Below are 18201 nucleotides of genomic sequence, written 5' to 3' on the forward strand. Positions count from 1 at the left end.
GTTGTGGATCATCCCTGGAGGTGTCCAAGGCCAGGTTAGGTGGGGCCTCGGGGAGCCTGATCTGGTGGGAGGTGTCCCTGCCCATGCCAGGGGGGTTGGAACTGGATGGTCTTTAAGGTCCCTTACAAACCAAATCATTTTATGATTCTAAGATAGGCCAGACATCTGCTAATTCCTAACACTGGCTATACAAGAAGGAATTACCAGGGCTGAGAAGTGTAGGCAACAGAAACATAGAAGCTGAGAAGGGTGAGGTTTTGGTGGGGATTCGGGGGAGCGTTGGGGTGTTTTCCTGCCCCGCCTTTCACCCCTCTCATTACTCGGCAACAATCCTGCAAAGAAACTTTCCAATTTTCCAAACTTTTCAAGGTGGTCAGAATACTATGGAAAAAAACTTGTTTTCATTAAAACCCCATTTTCTGAGATAAGGAAAACATCCAGAGACCTTTTACAGTGTGTCAACTCTCGTTGCTATATTGTAATGCCTTCAAGAGCCCTTTGTTAAATTTTTTCAACTCAATCTTGAAGAATCAAATTTGGGTTGTATGTTTTGTTCTATCAGTTTTGTATACTGTTTCTTTTGCCAAGTTATAGCCTTAGCAAATTATTAAATTCCTTTTAATCAGAACAAGGGCTGAAAGCGATAATATCTAACTCAACTCTAAAAGGAAAAAAAAAACCTGAGGAAAATAAGCACCCCTTTGAGGTAAAGGCCATTTGCATTTTTCAGACTGGATCAAATAAATCTTTACATCAGTTCCCTCTGAAACAATATCGTGAAGTTTCATTCAATTTTTAAACCATTTGTGTTTTTTTAGTGTGTATTTAATTTGGTTCATGGATTTATGCACTAAATGAGAACACACCTCAGACAATACTCCTGCATGACTAGGGTACTAAGAAATACAACAGGCAGGTAGATTGGATTAACAGCTCTTTATGTGATGGCAAATTGTTTTGTATCACAACGTTTTTCCAGCTAATACAAGAAGTTTTGTATTTTAAGGGATACAATGAGATTAAATAGTGAAAGCATCACTAAAGAGTTAACAACAGGGAACCTGGCCATAAGCATTTTCATTCCGATTCCTCACTGAAAGTATTTTTACTGAACACAGATGAATCTGACAACAGCTTTAACTGTAGATGATGACAAGTTTAGTTGGATTTGCTTCCTGAGGAAACCAGTTATTTTTGTACAAGTCTCTTGAATGTAAGTTTGCGTAAAGCTGAAATCGCCCTGAAGGTGAAACTTCGAGTGGAAAAGTATTTTGACTTCTTAAAAATTACTTTCTTTAGAAACAACTTTACAAGCTTCTGAAAAGGCAGAAAGGATTGATGAAACAAAAATACACAAATCCTCTAAGCCAGGCTATTACAATATAGAAATAAGAGCTACCCCATAGAGTCTATACAATCGGTTCAACTTGTTATAATCTTGGCACTTGGACAAAGAGGTATCAAATCCACGTGGGTTTGGTATTCATCATAACTTGGTCTAATAACTAATACTCATATCTATATACAATGAAAGAAGCTTGCTTTGTACCATAGTCTGCAAAGTTAACATAGAAGGATTTCAAACTTCAACATCTGTTTCCCTGCCATTCGTGAAGACAGGTGTCAGTCCCCAAGTAGTACATTAACCCAGAAAAATATAGATCATCTTAATAATGTTACGTCTACTTTAAAATAGCAGTAGAGGCTGCTTTTTCTTTGAGCAGGTTTGTATCACCTTTGTCCATGCTCCAGGAAAAGGTTTGGTGATAATGCACTTTTTAAGCTGAATGTATCTCCACTCGATGAATGTCGAGAAGTTGCTTTTCCACCTATCAACAAAGTTTCTGCTTCTTTTATTTCCATGGCTCTCTTGTAAAGTTCAGCTGCCTTCTCAAAGTCTCCCCCTTCATAGCTTTGGAGAAGAGTAAAATGAAGTTGAAACAAGCAAATAAGTCTCTCAATTCATTTAAATTGAAATGTACACCATAATGTCAACAAAATGCACTTAAGGTTCTCTGCTTTCCTAATAAGTACACAAGTACAGGATGTTTTGTTTAATCCAGTAATTTTTATAGTAATTTGCTTTTAGGGGCCTAAAGGATAGAATCTTACCTTAGCACAGCCAAGTTTTTCAGAGTTTCCCCCACACGAGGATGCATGTGACCAAAGCTGTCTTCATAAATCTTTAACGCACGTTCGTAAAGAGGTAAAGCTTCAATCTGCTTTTTCTTTGGGTAGTAGAAAGTGTTTGTTACAGATGTGTATCACATTAGCTATTCTTTTTTTCCAACACTGCATCTAGGATGTGTTGATACTCATTATATTTAACCGTAAAAATGTACTGAGTTCTTGGGACTATTGACAGATGAGGATGATAATTGAGACTGTCAAAGCAATCGGCTTGTGCTTGCAAATGCAATGTCCACTAATATTATCATAATTAGGGTCTGGACTTTCTAGGCTGTTTTGAAAATCTCAGTCCTGAAAGTTCTGAGTTACCAAATGCTCTTTGATTTTACCTAAGGCAGCTTTAATACCTGATTAAAATCAGATATGCAGATTGCAGAAATAAAGAAAACAAGAAAACAATCTACAGCTGACTCCTACTGACACCAAGTAAGGAATTCGGTAGGTTGATGGCATCTCCTTTGAATCAGTTGTGGACTAGAAAGTCTATAGCCTTCTTGGATTTTGAGTTACAGAGAATTCCAGTTGATCAAGGTGGGCAATCTTCATTTACAGGCATAAATTTCCAAGGATTACATTTCCCTCTACTTCAGCGGTAGAGCTGTGTTCCATCATACTGTGATAACCACTGTATCACTGAAAATGCTGTACTCGAGCTCTCGTTTTATAAAGCGTTTGGGCATTTTGAATAATCTGAAGAGCGTTAGCCTGAGTGTCCTTGTGAAATACCAGTCACAGCAATTACCAGTTCCCTGCACTCATTCTCCTTTCCAAATATCCTTTCAATTTTTTAAATGGAACCTTTTAAAATATGATCAAGTTTCTTTGGCATTCTTTGGGTATAAATGATAAAAAAAAAAAGCTTAAGTCAGGATAAATATGTAAGACATGAAAAACTTACCATCTGACAATATAGAACAGCCAGATTTACTAAAGCAGTTGCTACACTGGGGTGTTTTGGGCCAAATGACTTCTGTCGAATTTCAACCGCTAGCTCATACAGAGGAACAGCCTTGTCAAGCTTTCCCTAGAAATAACAGGGAGAAAATGATTCCATTGTTGTATGACAAAATGCTAACAGTAAAATCCATTTTAAACAAAAAGCCTTGGAGAAGATGTTTCCAGACTAAGGGTTTAACCTTGATTAATTCATAGTTGTGCTCTGCACAGGTTGCTTATCAGGAATATTTATTAGGACCTGATTTTCCAAAATACCAAGCATATTCAGCTCCCAGTTAATGTGTTCTCACCTATGTCTATTTCTTCCTTTTCTAAATTAATTCTTTCCCCATAAACGTCTTGTTGAGAAGGCTGTTAAGAATTTTCAGTTGTACTGCAAATAATCTCCTTATTGTGCCATGAATGACATCAGAACTTACTTTTTAATCCTAAAGGGCCTAAATTTTATTGGTGATACAAGAATGGGAATGTAGCTGCCTTAACTTTTGAGTCTTTTTCTGTTTAATAAAGTGGTGTTTGCATCATCTTCTCTAGAGCAGCTGCAGTGCTGAATGACGTTTCAACTACCTGTTTCTTCCCATTCACCATACTGAGGTTTTGGATTCTTGACTTTGGTTTCTCCAAAATGCTCCTCTCACAGTTCAATTATTTTTATTGTAGATTATTTTTCCAGCAAATTTGTTTCCCTCCAAATTTAAATCTGCTCACACATTAACTGGATATATTTCAAAAGTACGCTTAGGCTTCTATTGTTACTAGAATGTAAATTTTCTCATTTAATAGCAATTAGAAATGAAATACCACAAACTTCTATTCGATAACAGTTTACTGTAACTGCAACATTCAAATCGAATTTTCTCATTTTTCATAGCATCACCATGCCACAGTTTGAAAATGATCAGTAATTCATTTGGAATAAATATTTATATATAAAAAATTGTGATTTTCTACATCTGATTCTTGTTCCTTCTCTTCCTCATGTCAGCAGTTCACCATGAACTTTAATTTATGCCCTTTCAAACCAGCAAAGAGCTGTTTGATGCAAATATTGAGTGCTTTGCCGTTTCTAGCAGCACTAAAATTTGAAGCTCAAGCGAGCAGAGAACATGCGAGCCAAAACAATTTCATGCATGTAATAGCAGGTAACAATTACTGAGGAAAAACACAGGAGCATTTGAATCAAGGGATTATCCTCAAGGACATTTTTCTCTTTGAATAACGGTAAAATGTGAAAATACAGAAGAAATAAATTCTCAGCATCATCTGAATTTGATCTTGGTTCAACAGCTGGAAACCTTACATCACTTTTACACTGATGAAGCTCAGTGGTTAGAACAACCAACTGCAAACACAAGTATTCATTAAATGTTTCAAAATGGTGAAACAGAGACTACTGTTAAAGTTATTCCCAGCAGTGTATTTAGCAGGAGAGTAACTCTCATCTTTCACAAAATCACCATAAGTTGGAGAAATTTATTTGTAAAGTACCATCTCCCTCATGGGCTCTCAAGTTACTTGACTATAGTTCAAGGTCAAGTGAAAAGGACTGTTCTTACACACTAAAGCATGATTTTTCCATCAAGACACACCTGACCAAACTTCTGTATGTGGATGTCACATAGGAGACAGAGAACTGAAATACAGCTCGGAATCCCTTCCCTACTGCAGCCAAAACACTAGCTTTAAAGCAAACCAGAAATTCTTCATTGTGAGTAATAAGCATGCAGGACACTGAAGACATTATTCATAAATGGCTTTTCTTTAAGCAAAGTGTGTTTTAAAAAAGCTCCTGGGCTTTTTGGAAACAGTCTGAGGCTGCTTGACTACATCTTTTACGCATGTGCATAGAACACCAATAGCTGACACAATTCCCATGCCTGACTCCTTTTGGATTGAAGACTCTAACAATGCAAGGGTTTACAGTTCATTTAGGTGATAAGAAAAGGTAACAGGCTTGTACTTACCATCTTTTTGTACAACACTGCCAAATGTTTCACAGTATAAGCCAAGGAGGGATGATCTGGAGCCAGTGCTCTCCTCCTGATATCTAAAGCCTTTTCATAGAGTTCCTCCGCCTTGTCATAGTGCTTCTTCTCATTGTACAAGGCTGCCAGATTGTTTAAAGACTGTGCACAGTCTGGGTGGTCAGATCCCAGGACTCTCTCTCTCATTTCCAAGGAGCGCTTCAGGAAAAGCTCTGCTGTCCTACCAAACACATCCATTCAGCAATATTTTAAAGCTGGTAACATCTGTACAGGCTGAAGTGGCTACTTGAAATGGAATAAACTGCCTCGGATCCTGACACCTGGTAACGGACTTTCACTCTTCTTTCAACAAGCACATGCCAGATCAGCAATTCATTCAAGCAATGAGGAACTACACATTCCAGACATAGTCCTGTTACACATGTTAACTGTAAGAATGTAAACAGAGCCCTGCTGTAAAGGACTGAAATGGCAGTCTAGCAGGTTTCAGTGAACACAACCCTACCCCAACAGCTGCTCATTTCTTTAATTCAGCCTACATCTTCAGATACGCAAGCAATCCCTCCTTATTCAAAACATGCTACTGACTTCTGGGCAACTCCTCATAGCAGTCGCACTCCCATGGATAAAGCAGTAGTGGAATGTGAGGTAAAGGTTCTGGACACACCACACATTTTCTGGTAACTTAAAAAAATATAACACACTACAGGTTCATCAGACAGCTTTCATACCAAAGGGAGTGAAACTGGAAGGAGTTTTATATATGTCATGAGCTACACTCTCATAGTAGAATCTGTCTAGAAGTGACAAAGTAGAGGAGACTCTGTAATGCCACCAGTCAAGCATTTCCTTGACAAAGGGCATATTCGATCTCACTGGAGTAACGTACTACTATTCCATGAGAGATGTAAGCAGTTCTTCTATCATGAACAATGGGGAATCCCCACATAAAACAGGCAGCATCCATCATAACTAGGCAGTCTGTTATACAGACTACAGACGGTCTGACACACGCACAAATTCTGTGTGACACTATTCCCAAAAGGTCAGCTTAGCAAATTGGAAAAAAAAACATTTCACGATAGAGAAAAAAAGACCATTTACACAAAGAATAGTAGGTCCAATTCTGGAGCTCCTCTTCAAGTGTCAAAAGGTGTTCACTCTCTGCAAGGGCTAGAGGATGATGTGTGATATAACAACTAACAAAGTGAGATAACTTTCTGCCATTGATTTAATTCTAACTCTATCAAATGATCCAAAAAATTCAATCTTATAGTATCATAGTACAGTTTGGGTTGGAAGGGACCTTAAAGATCATCTAGTTCCACCCTCCCTGCCCTGGGCAGGGACATCCCTGGGCAGGGACATCCCATTAAATCAGGCTGCCCAAGGCCCCATCCAACCTGGCCTTGAACACCTCCAGGGATGGGGCAGCCACAGCTTCCCTGGGCAACCTGTGCCAGTGTCTCACCACTCTCATGGTGAAGAAATTCTTCCTAACGTCCAGTCTAAATCTGCCCCTCTGCAGTTCACACCCATTTCCTCTGGTCCTACCCCCACAAGCCTTTATGAATAGCCCCTCTCCAGCTTTCCTATAGGCCCCCTTCAGGTCCTGGAATGTCACTATAAGATCTCCTTGGAGCCTTCTCCAGGCTGAACAAGCCAAACTCTCTCAGCCTGTCAACCAACTTTCCGATCATAATTGTAGCCCTCCTCTAGACCCATTCCAACAATTTCGTATCCTTCATATGTTGAGGATTCCAGAACTGGACACAGTAATCCAGGTGAGGTCTTACAAGAGAGGAATAGAGGGGCAGAATCACTCCCATCGACCTGCTGGCCATGCTTCTTTTGATGCTGCCCTGGATAGGGTTGGCCTTCTGAGCTGCGAGCGCACATTGCCGGCTGATGTCAAGCTTCTCATCAACCAGCACCCCCACGTCCTTCTCTGCAGGGCTACTCTCAAGCACGTCATCCCCCATCGCGTACTGAAAACGGGGATTGCCCCGACCCAGGTGCAGGACCTTACGCTTGGCCTTGTTGAACCTCATGAGGTTCTCAGAGGCCCACTTCTTCAGCCTGTCCAGGTCCCTCTGGGTTTTCTGATTCAAAACAGAGACGCAATATCCATTAAAAAAATGAAAACCTCCAAAAGAACAAAGTTTGCACTTTTGCTCACCTATGAAATAGTGGAGGTATGGTTACTCTAGAACTAGGCTCAGCTGGACAGGATCTACATATGAATAATGTGGAATATAGAATGATCTCGTCTGAGATTAGATATTAGATTTATGTATCACTCCTCTGTAATCAGTCAGCTTGGTGTGATTTCATGGGGGTAACCTGACAAAAGACCCCCTATTTCCACCTGTTAAAAATCAGGTTTTTCACTGTAAAGGTCCTGCATTTAACAGAGATTTTGTGTGCAGATCCTAAATTGTGATATACTTCTGTAGTTATCCAACAACTACTGGTGACATGAACAGCAGACACAGGAAGAACGTAAAACTACTTCCAGAAGTTACTCTGTGCTTTGTTGCTGTGCACTTCTTCTCTTAAAATATTCAGTTGAGGAGGGTTTAAGCGTGTCTTTACAACTCTCTCAGAACACAGAGATTTAGACTACTACTCTGTGGACTGAGGAAGCTGATGTGAAGAATGGCTAACCACACAATAAGAATCACTGTGCAACTTTTGTTCTCCTTCTGTAACAGCCCTGCTTTTTTAACACATTTGTTCTGCTCTGTCCTCTTTTGCCTTTAAAAAGGCCAGCAGGGTAAGAGCCTAAGGATTACAAGCACAGTGAATGTTTAACTCATGATTCCTTGCAATACTGGCATTTTGAGTTTTTTGCACAGAGAAACAATGAACCTGCTGTTCAAGGATGAACTCGCCAAAGGATGGTCACAAAATAGTGAGGCTGAGTAGAGGAGGTATAAATTTTGAGAAAGAACTGCTATCTGCAATGAAGGCTAGCTTAAATTTAATTGTGAAACATCAATTCTGCATGCAGAAAATGCACTGACTTGGTAGAGACATGCTATCAGCATCTACTCTTGAAAATATGAGCGAATTTCACAGTAAACTAAAACCAGTACAATGAATCAGGGACGGCACCATAATGAGCAACTGATCATATGTCTACATGTAATGCTAGTTCTTAATGCTTTGCTTCTATTTAGAGCTATGTGAACACTCAGTGGATGTGTCACAACTAAAACAACTTACTCAAGATTATTCTGCAGGTAATAAAGGACTCCAAGCTCATTCAGGGTTCGAGCATTATCGGGTGTATCCTTGCCTAACGTGAGCTCTTCCAGCTGCAGGGCTCTTTGACGCAGGAGAGCAAAACCACACTACAGCAAAGCAGAAGGTAATGTAAGTCAAACACCACTGCTTTTTAAAAGTACAGCTGAAGACAGAAAACAAAAGGACTGTTTCATGCCAAAGGAGCAAACTAATCCTACTCAAGTTCTGTTTTCAAGCTAAGCAGCACACAGGCATTCTGCTTATTTGCAATTTAACAATGAATTTCACCAAACATGCTTCCTGGAATTTTGTTACTGTGGTGTTGTAAAGCTCTGTTTTTCCTATATCTCACATGCTGACTTGCTTAAATTCTGCAGTTCAAATAACCAATTCAGACTAAATTCTTAAGTTTATAAGGTCAAAACTTAAAATCAAGTTTATCTCCTATCCTAAATGCCATCTACAAAAACATATATTACTCAAAGCTTGACATGGATCTTTGTAAAATGGGCTGCCAAGCTAAAGCTTCTGTGTTAAGTGAATTACAAGTAACAAGTGCAGCTTACACACTCCGCTTATTCTTACCTTTGTAGTCCTAATAAAAATATTTCTGCAGCAGAACTCATTACAAAAACAGACAAAATCTTCAGGATCCAAATTCATTTGTATTTAAGCACTATGGAAATAGCAACATTTTTATGGCTTTTCACTAATTTCATTAGAACTACAACTAGAGCTCTGGAGTTACTAACTGAACTCTTATAGCTCAGACATTCTGTGGCAAACAAACCCTTATCTCGAGAATGACCAGAGGAACTCTGTAGCTGAAAAACACAGAAGTAAAAGTAGGGAAAAACTCAGTATGACAGCTAATATTATTACTGGGATTATCCACTGCAGTAAGCACTGTGTTCAATAGTATTTATAGGATAAATGCTTCAGTTATTCTGGAGAACACCTATGCCTATTGCCATTTTGACAGCAAGCTGTATTAGTAGTAATTCTGCACTCCCAAAAAGGCATATATCCACTTATTTCTTTTCCAGTTCTCTTAGTTCCATACCAGCTGTCCTGATTCATCTCCACTTCCAGCAGAGTTGAAAGGGCAGCTAGCAAAGCTGCTGCTAGGCTACTTTACTACCTATGCCTTCAATTATCAAAAGCACTTGAGCGTCAGACCAGCAAAGCTGCAACACGCCTTGCGTTTTTATTAAATATCAGGCATTTCCTTACCAGACTGCCTTTCCTCCTTGCTGCTTTTTGGCGTATTTTGAAAGACTTTTTCCTCAGCTGCTCAGCTTGTTCATATCTGAAAACAGTTATTCACAGCATTAGAAAGAATGCCAAATACAGCATCATTCTGAATATTCTGGGTATACTGGAAAGTTTCTGAATTACTTGAATGAACAAATCTGAGGAGAATTTAAGAATCTTGAAGGAATTTACACTTTTTGTCAAAGATAAAAATACTTAAAATGCTTGGGATCAGTCAATCCTTTATTTCTAACTTGTTAGAAATTTGTTGGAAAACTAAGCAAAAGCCTGGCCGCCACTGTGTGTCCTGCTGCAAGAATAAGGAGGAAATGCTCCTTGTTGCATTGGAAGTTATGAAACTCTGAATAAGAACCAATGAAACGTTCTGGCTTCAGGAAGAAAATTCTTTGCTGTTATTCTTTACCAAAATGGTAGAGTAGTTAAGCTTACTTGTTCTGCTTTTGGTACAAGGTTGCAAGTGCATCAAGTTCACGGGCTACGCGAGGATGTTCAGCTCCGTAAGCATTTTCAGAGATTTCCAGTGCCTGTTTATACAGCTGTTCAGCATTCCCAAACTTCTTCCACTGAACATAAACTCCTGCTAGCTGGTGGAGTGACTGCGCCACCCTTGGGTGGTCTGGATCTAGCGCAGTCTCTCGTATCTCCAGAGACCGCTGCAGAGGAGCTACAGCCTGTAACAACAAAGTTCACAAAATACGATGGCACCAGGCAGCATCCTGTATGCTACAATAATTTAACAACTGCAGCAGAAAGCACACACTGAGCTCTCCTTAATTTGCCTCCTTACTGTTACAACAATCTCTAAATGTACTTACCTGACCGAGAAGACCTAGGTCCTTAAGAAACCGTCCCAGGGTCTCATAAAGATCAGCCAGGCAGATCATACTTTCCTCTCCCTCACAGCTTTTTTCATATTCTTTCAGAGAGTCAAAATACTCAGCAGCCATAGAGCTCTTATCTTTCCCAACCAGCTGCCAGTAACTCAGCAATTCTGCAAAATGTCCCCTGTTTTAACAAGGAAATAAGAAGCTCATCTTATCTCTGATTCCCCTCTATTCAGACTGATGCTAGCTTAGAGAAAAGGTCCATATGCATGAATTTTGTCTTTTGGCTCAGTGTTTACAGAGACAATCCATGGAGACTAACACTGTTCAATGGCAGTATTTATCCCTTGACCAACCCCCAGGTGTAACAGAAGAATAAAAAGAGATGATTCATACAACCACTGCATTTAGCATTTCAGGCTCTGCTATTTAGGTTCATTTAATCTATATCGGTTGTCTACTAGTTTTATTGACAAAAAATTACTTTCAAATGTTTATAACTGCCAAAGCAGAGGCTACCTTTGTACCTTTTGTAAAGGTTTTGGGATACAAAAAGGTTCAAAAGACACTTGTGTAGCTTTTGTTTATCACCCTGCTGTTGGAAGAGCCAGGGAAGTTCATCTGCACTTCTCCAAGTCACTTGGTCCCGACTATTGAAAGAAAAACAAATAAAAATTAAAACTCTGAGAGACCTAGCAGAACTTGTCAATTTAATGTGAAAACTAGGCAAGAATACATTTGCCATACCTGAATGTCTAAACAGACAGACTACTCTAAGACCCACATATTCCATTTTCTCACATCTTCATTTTAATTTCACCCTGGAGGGCACTGGAACCCCCAGGTACCTCATAGCAGGCTGCTCCTCCCTCCTACATGGGCTAATCTGTGTCTGTTGGCAGGACTGCAACCCTGCTGCTGCCCACTGTCCCCTTGTGCCTCCTTTGCCTGGCACACTGTGGCCTTCTTGGCTTTCTGCTACCCAACAGTGAATGCTCTGAGGAGCAGTAAGCAGTAGCCCACAACTGGGACACCCTAGCTCAGGACTGTGAAAACAGATCAGTTTTTAAGCTGGATATGAAATGGTAGCTGTTCTGCTATTCTACTGGACCTCCACTTGTGTATGCGCTAATTGCTTGCTGAACCCAAGTAGTCTTCTGTTCCTTTTTAAAGTTCCAAGCGACCTCAGATTTCCTAGCATTTACCGGGCGTTAAAAATCCACATGGGGTCTGTTAGCACAAAACATCTGATGTGGTATAAATTCACACCCTTTTCACATGATAGCTTTACTGTATGCCCACTTCCCTCCACAGTCCTCTTTTCCAAAATTTAAAAGCAACTTGTCAATAATGAACTGCTAAACTGACAACCGGGGTTTTGCAGAATTATTTTATAATAATTTACTAAACTGAGTCAAAGGAGCTACATGAAGAAAATAAAAATATTGAAGAGGCATAAAGCCTGCAGTTTAGCACATCCTAAGGAATTCTGGCCTACCTTAGCTGCATAGTGAAATAGTCCACGAGTTTTTGTCTATAAGCAGAAATAACATTTTCACCTTCTTCCATATATTCTAGTTTCACCATCTCCCAAGCCTGAAAGAGAGTATAATTGAGAGAAAGGGAATGCATTTAATTTGTTTATTAAGTGCTGATGATACAGAGGGCACTACACGAGATTTCTTTTTGAAATATTTCGTGTTATAGAACTGAACCTCTTTTGATGACAAAGGCACTTGAAACAGACTGTCTTATATTAAACTAAAGCTCTGGTTATTCAGATAATATTCACTTATACATCAATCCTTCTTGGGTTTTCTGGAACCAGTGTCTTCTAGGCCACATGGAATTAATAACTAATAAGACCAGAAATTTCTGAAGGTTTGAAAAGCTGTGTTTTCAAATGCTGAATAATACAGATCGATAACGGTATCACAGCTTTAGCAGTTTTCAAGGTGATTCTAACAGCAGACCAGATGTTAAAGAAAACAGATGAGCAAACGCAAACATCACAGCCTACCTAGTAACAAGGAACTTATCTAAAAACTAGTGGGAGCTTATCAGGTGAAGTTCCACTTGCATATGTTTATCATTACAAAATTTACCTGGAGGTGCTGGAACTTCAGCAACCCACATCCATATGTCAGCAAACACATTTTGTGCAAGCTGTGAACGAGCGAGGCTAAGACCGCAGAAGACAGTTCAGGATAAAGTTCCATCAGCTCTGACTCACTCACACCATTGTGGCTAACACCGATGATGCACAGTATCTACATAAAGCAGAAAAAATGTTTTACAGAGTTACCAGTATTTGCCACAGAGCTTAGTTACAGTGAAATTCCAAGAAAAATACTGTGTATCATAGAATCATAGAATAGTTTGGGTTGAAAGGGACCTTAAAGATCATCCAGTTCCAACTCTCCCGTGATAGGCAGGGACACCTCCCACTACACCAGGCTGCCCAAGGCCCCATCCAACCTGGCCTTGAACACCTCCAGGGATGGGGCATCCATGACTTCCCTGGCCAGCCTGTTCCTGTGCCTCACCCCTCTCATCATGAAGAAATTCCTCCTTAGGTCTAGCCTAAATCTGCCCCTCTCCAGTTTATAGCTATTCCCTCTAGTCCTATTACTACATGCCTTTGTAAAAAGTCCCTCCTCAGCTTTCTTGTAGGCCCCCATCAGGTACTGGAAGGTTGCTATAAGGTCTCCTCGGAGTCTTCTCTTCTCCAGACTGAACAACCCCAACTCTCTCAGCCTGTATCACAGTTTATAACTTCATCGGGCAAGGGAAAAAGTGCACACGCAAGCCCTTTCCCTCTTCTGTCTTCGAAGAACAGTCCTCAGAGCTAATAGATTCATATTCTAATAGATAAAGCATCAAACGGGATGCTCTGGGACAAACACGTCTCCTTAGACTTTCCTCTATAATGCTAAGGGAGAATAACTCCATTAAGGAACTTCCATCGAAGTAAAATACGCTGAAGGTCTTACACTGTACCACAGAACTTCCAGCAATTACTGATTATCACGTCTTAATCAAAAAAACGTTCCACACAGCAGGGAAATTTTGCAAAGGTAGGATGAAGAACCAGAAATCTAATAAGTAGTGTCCTATAATCACAAGACACAATGTTCTGATTATATTTACTATGCTTGATGTAGTTAATCATTGTATCAGGGTAGTGATCAGCAAGAAAGTGCTAATTCCATATCACATCATCATGGAAAAACTCTGTTTTGTTTCGTGAGACAATGACTTAGTTGAAATTTAACGCAAAACAGTCATGTTCTATAGCGATGCAACAGATTTAATTAGATTAATAAAATTATCCATTCTATACTAATAATAGAGTAATCTCTGAATCACACATATGAACCAACATAAATTTATACTTAACTCAAGAAAAACTCTTCACAGGAAAGGATATACATTACCCGTAGAAACACTGATGCATTTTCTGCTTACCTCTCTCAAAAGACCTTTCTCTTTATCACTCTGCAATGATTCTTGAATTGATCTCAGAACAAGCCTGTACAGCGACACTGTGTCTTGACATTGGAAACACTGTTGAAGGGTTTCATCCATACTTCCTGTATTTCCAACACTGAGCAGAAGAACAAAAAGGGCATGGTTCAGCATATTAGATTTGACTAAGATGAACTGAAACTACTGAAGAGCTCTATCTCAAAAGTGCTCCAAATTCCTACTGAGCTTAAAAGGTGCACAGCACTTGGTGAGATTAAACATGGAAGAGGTGAATTCCTGAAGCCAGCTTCTGTCGTACTGCCTGATTTTTCTAAATAACTGCAGCATTTTTATTTAAGAAAAAAGTGCGCTGCAGTGTTTTTTCCTCCAGCACTACAAAGTAAGAACATCAGGCTGGATAAAGATAAAATCACACGCCACTGTTGCATTTAATGCACTTACAAAGCACGTTTTCAGGAGCAATTAAGCACTCTAGGATATAAAACAGAAACAGAAAATAATGAAAATTAGTCACCCAGAGTAAATTATCAGTCAGTGTATCATCTTCTGGGAGTCTCTAAAGCTAAAAACGCGTCTTTCTCAACAAGGAGAAATCTAGCTTAATAATAAGCCAATCCACTTAGTAAGCATTCTCTTACACAAGAGGGAAGATTTATTTCCTTCACAGCAGGAATTAAAGGGCAAAGTACTATATATGCAGGCTGTTAAACCAAACGGTTGTTGATCTTCATTTTAGCCTTAAAAGTCTATGAGGTAAACTATCTGGTACTTCAGTAAATATAACAGACCCAAATTAAACTATTCAACAAACATGTTTAACATTATTCTCTGAATACCTTTTAAAAATCATTGAAGCTACTGACATACCCAGAAAGCAGAACAATGGAAAAATAAAATACGAACAGAAGAGCTGAAAACAGATAGACGCAACTATTTGGATTCACTTAGTATCAAAATGGTGATTGTATACTCTGATTTTTCTTTCCATTGCATTCACAATCAGTGAAGGGAGAAATCTGTGCATATAGCTCTACTGCTTTTTCTTAACACGATTCATTCTATGTTAAAGGAATGTATTTCAAAATGCTAACAAACTTACTTTAAGTCTTCTAATCTAGCGATAAGCATAGTAATTTCAAGATCATCTCAACTTACCAAGCAATGGTTTTGCCCAGGAGAGTGACATACAGAGCATTGCAAGTTGTGGCAGAACGACAATGTCTCTCAAGTTTCTTCTCCTACAACATTTTAAACAAAATCTGTAAGCGAAGACTAAATAAACCACACCAATAAAATGTTCAGTGCTTGACAAGAAAACAAAATTTCTAGATATGCTTCTATCTGTAACATCTGGAGACTATGACCTAACTAGTGCAGAAAACATTGCCTGTTTTTCTGGCTATAGAAGCATATGAGTGAAAGTTGTCATTTGAATTTAAGAGTTTGGATCAAACTGCCGAATTTCTCAAGATGAGAATTACTTTACAGAATTGGTCTCCAAGGCAAAGAGGTAAAATACTTTTTTGTCCCATTCTGCCAATCGTTGTTACAGTATTATGCAATATTAAACCTTCTATTATTCTAAAATTAAACATGTTTACGGCAATATGTGCAACTACACTGTTTTTGTGTTAATAATTTATGTTGTTCCCTCCATATTTTTCAGTGCTATGAGCCACAGGGTACAAATACTCAGACTGCATGCTATCTTGAGCAGTAGTATCTAGTCAGCTAGTAATTTCTTTTGGCAGCTGGACTTATTTAATCTTTCCATGTTTTAATTAAAAGCTGTATTACAGCAAGGTACTTTAGAAGAACTGCAACAGACCTACCTGCTCTTTAGTCAATTTAATATTGGCAGAGTTACATTCTGCACTAATGAGCGATTTAACATCTTTGGAATTCAATGGATCAAGATGAAGCGTGGGCCATAACCTTTGGCAAGAGAGAACAACGTCATATTCAGACCTTATTAAATAGCGCACAAAGGGAAAAAAAGACATTGAAGTTCCAAAGCTTTTTAAAGTTTTATGTCAAAGCAGTAATTGAAGCTATTCTCTGCTACTAAGGAATTCTAGTCATCACAAGTCAAATTTCCACTTTTAGCCTTATCCTGGTATTGTGGTTCTTGATATGCATCTGATTGCATTAATACACTCTTTCATATAGTCATCTGGATAGATCCAACACAGTAAAACATAAATCTGGCTTCCCAATAGCTAAAAACTGTCCTCACTGCAGTTACAATGGAGAAGCTTTCAATGTCTTCAATGATTGCAAACCTTATCCTATCAAATCTCCACGTCCTGATAAATCCAGCTGTTTGCTCCTCAACAAGTAACTGTAATTTATAACAATCATTCTAACTCAGCTACTTTGAGATGTCTCAGAAATGTAACGTACCTCCAGGCCTGTGGACACGTTTCCACATTCACTGATACAATCACCCTCACATTCACTGGCAGTGGATCTATCAGCCACTTCATATGCTTCTCAGCTTGCTTAAAAACAAACTCTGGTTATTTAATGCAAAGGTTGTTCAAAACAATGCCAGAAGTTGATTCATTTCATTAACTGCACTACCCAGTGTGAAAGGAGTCTTAAATTCTCCAAAGTCCTTAAAAATTGCTTATGATCTGGTTCTAGAAACAGCACTCCCTGATATATAGCAGCATGACTGTACATAAAATGAACCAGATGATAGAATACTATTGTGGAAATGTTCACTTCGTAAAGACTAGGCTATTTATAGGCCCAATAAATCAGCTCACAGCCTTCAATCTTTGGATAAATAATGTAACTGGACTGCTCAAAAATTAAGGTGTCAAGATAAACTTAGAAGGAAAAAACCAAAACAACCCAATACAAAATTTGTCAATTAAAATTTAAAGACTATTTTAACTCATCTGCACTTTTTGCAAAACTATTTTCTATAGGTGGTCTTTAAAGCAAAGCAAACATTAGAATTTCTGTTACACCCATACAGCTGAACCTATTAAAACAGTCAAGGTTTCCTTTAGACTGATGAATGGCAAGTATTTTGAAAACATACCTGTATTTGGTCAATAGAATCAATAATTATAATAATGCTGCCTTGATGACGTGCAGAAAGTTTTTCCAGCCAGCGGGGAAATTCTTCCAGAAGTTTAGCTGGATCCAAAGTCAGAGGCGACACCAACCAAGAGTGTTGCATAAGCTGCATAATTATAAACATACAATGAATTCTACATTGAAAGATGTTCTATAGACACAAGAGGGAAAACAAAAACCCAACACACTATTTTGGGGTAATTTTTCTAGTCAAGTTCAGACAGAATTCTTTCCTTCTAATGTATACAGAAAGCTGTCATATGCAGAACAAAGAATATTTGTTGGACTCATTGTGTAAATTCTAGGGAGATAACATAAGTTTACACAATGAACAAGGAACCTGGGGGACTTATAGGACTTAAAAGTTGCACAGGTTAAAGAGACTTCTAAAAGTCAGGAGAAAATCACAAGGAGAACACAATTGATTTCATTTTTCTAATGGTTTTATTATGAGGTCCTTAGTGCCATCCTGTGAAGGAAGAAGAAAACTCAGATCCTGGCACGAAAATACTCCTCACTTATTCCCCACCCACCTAACACAATTAAAAAATAAATTAACATAGGAGAGAGACTCGTCTAGGAACAATATGGTGCCAACTGGCAAATACAGCCTCAGGTTTCTAAACACATGGATAGAAGAGGTACCACCTGTCTCTCTCATCGGCCAGATGGCAGGAAATTTTGGATGAAGCCAATATGGTCTTATAAGCCACCAATATAGGTCACTGAAAGCATAACTGCTAATTCCAATCTATTACAAATATCCCAGAAATGCTATTTAATTGATCTGCACTCAATGTGTAGGATTAGATTCCTGTCATTCTGTAGTGCCTTGCAACTGCACTACCCTTAACTGATGTAGAAAATTTTATCTTTTGACATATGCAAACACACTGGCAGCTTCCAAAGAATGCAGAGTATGTAATAATATCACATACCTTCAAAGTAAGGCGTTTAATTATCAATGCAGATTCTGAACTAGTAGACATGGGCCTCCCAACAAAGTGATAAAGAATTAGTGTGTTTGGTGAATGCTTCTGTTGCAACTGAATCCTAATAAGAGAAGTAAAAAAAAAAAAAAGGCACTAACAGTCTATAATTTTGCAAATATCTCAAATAAAAACTATCCGTTTTGCCGAAGG

At 38.8% G+C, this 18201-nt stretch overlaps 1 protein-coding gene across 1 annotated transcript in view; it reads right to left on the bottom strand.

Annotated features, from left to right (window-relative positions):
- Positions 1 to 783: 783 nt before the first annotated feature.
- NPHP3 (nephrocystin 3) overlaps positions 784 to 18201 on the bottom strand; it is a 29941-nt gene continuing 12523 nt past the window's right edge. The window contains exons 11-27 of the mRNA XM_009570420.2: positions 17998 to 18112; positions 17022 to 17165; positions 16373 to 16470; positions 15802 to 15904; positions 15125 to 15207; positions 13949 to 14087; positions 12586 to 12750; positions 11979 to 12076; positions 11008 to 11130; positions 10472 to 10661; positions 10086 to 10327; positions 9615 to 9690; positions 8361 to 8488; positions 5112 to 5352; positions 3089 to 3214; positions 2113 to 2228; positions 784 to 1912 (exon numbers count right to left, since the gene is read on the bottom strand). Coding sequence (XP_009568715.2) covers positions 1732 to 1912; positions 2113 to 2228; positions 3089 to 3214; positions 5112 to 5352; positions 8361 to 8488; positions 9615 to 9690; positions 10086 to 10327; positions 10472 to 10661; positions 11008 to 11130; positions 11979 to 12076; positions 12586 to 12750; positions 13949 to 14087; positions 15125 to 15207; positions 15802 to 15904; positions 16373 to 16470; positions 17022 to 17165; positions 17998 to 18112 — 2368 coding nt within the window. The 3' untranslated portion in view covers positions 784 to 1731. The remainder of the gene's footprint in view (positions 1913 to 2112; positions 2229 to 3088; positions 3215 to 5111; positions 5353 to 8360; positions 8489 to 9614; positions 9691 to 10085; positions 10328 to 10471; positions 10662 to 11007; positions 11131 to 11978; positions 12077 to 12585; positions 12751 to 13948; positions 14088 to 15124; positions 15208 to 15801; positions 15905 to 16372; positions 16471 to 17021; positions 17166 to 17997; positions 18113 to 18201) is intronic.

Source organism: Cuculus canorus, chromosome 2, assembly GCF_017976375.1.
Source record: "Cuculus canorus isolate bCucCan1 chromosome 2, bCucCan1.pri, whole genome shotgun sequence".
Taxonomy (NCBI): domain Eukaryota; kingdom Metazoa; phylum Chordata; class Aves; order Cuculiformes; family Cuculidae; genus Cuculus; species Cuculus canorus.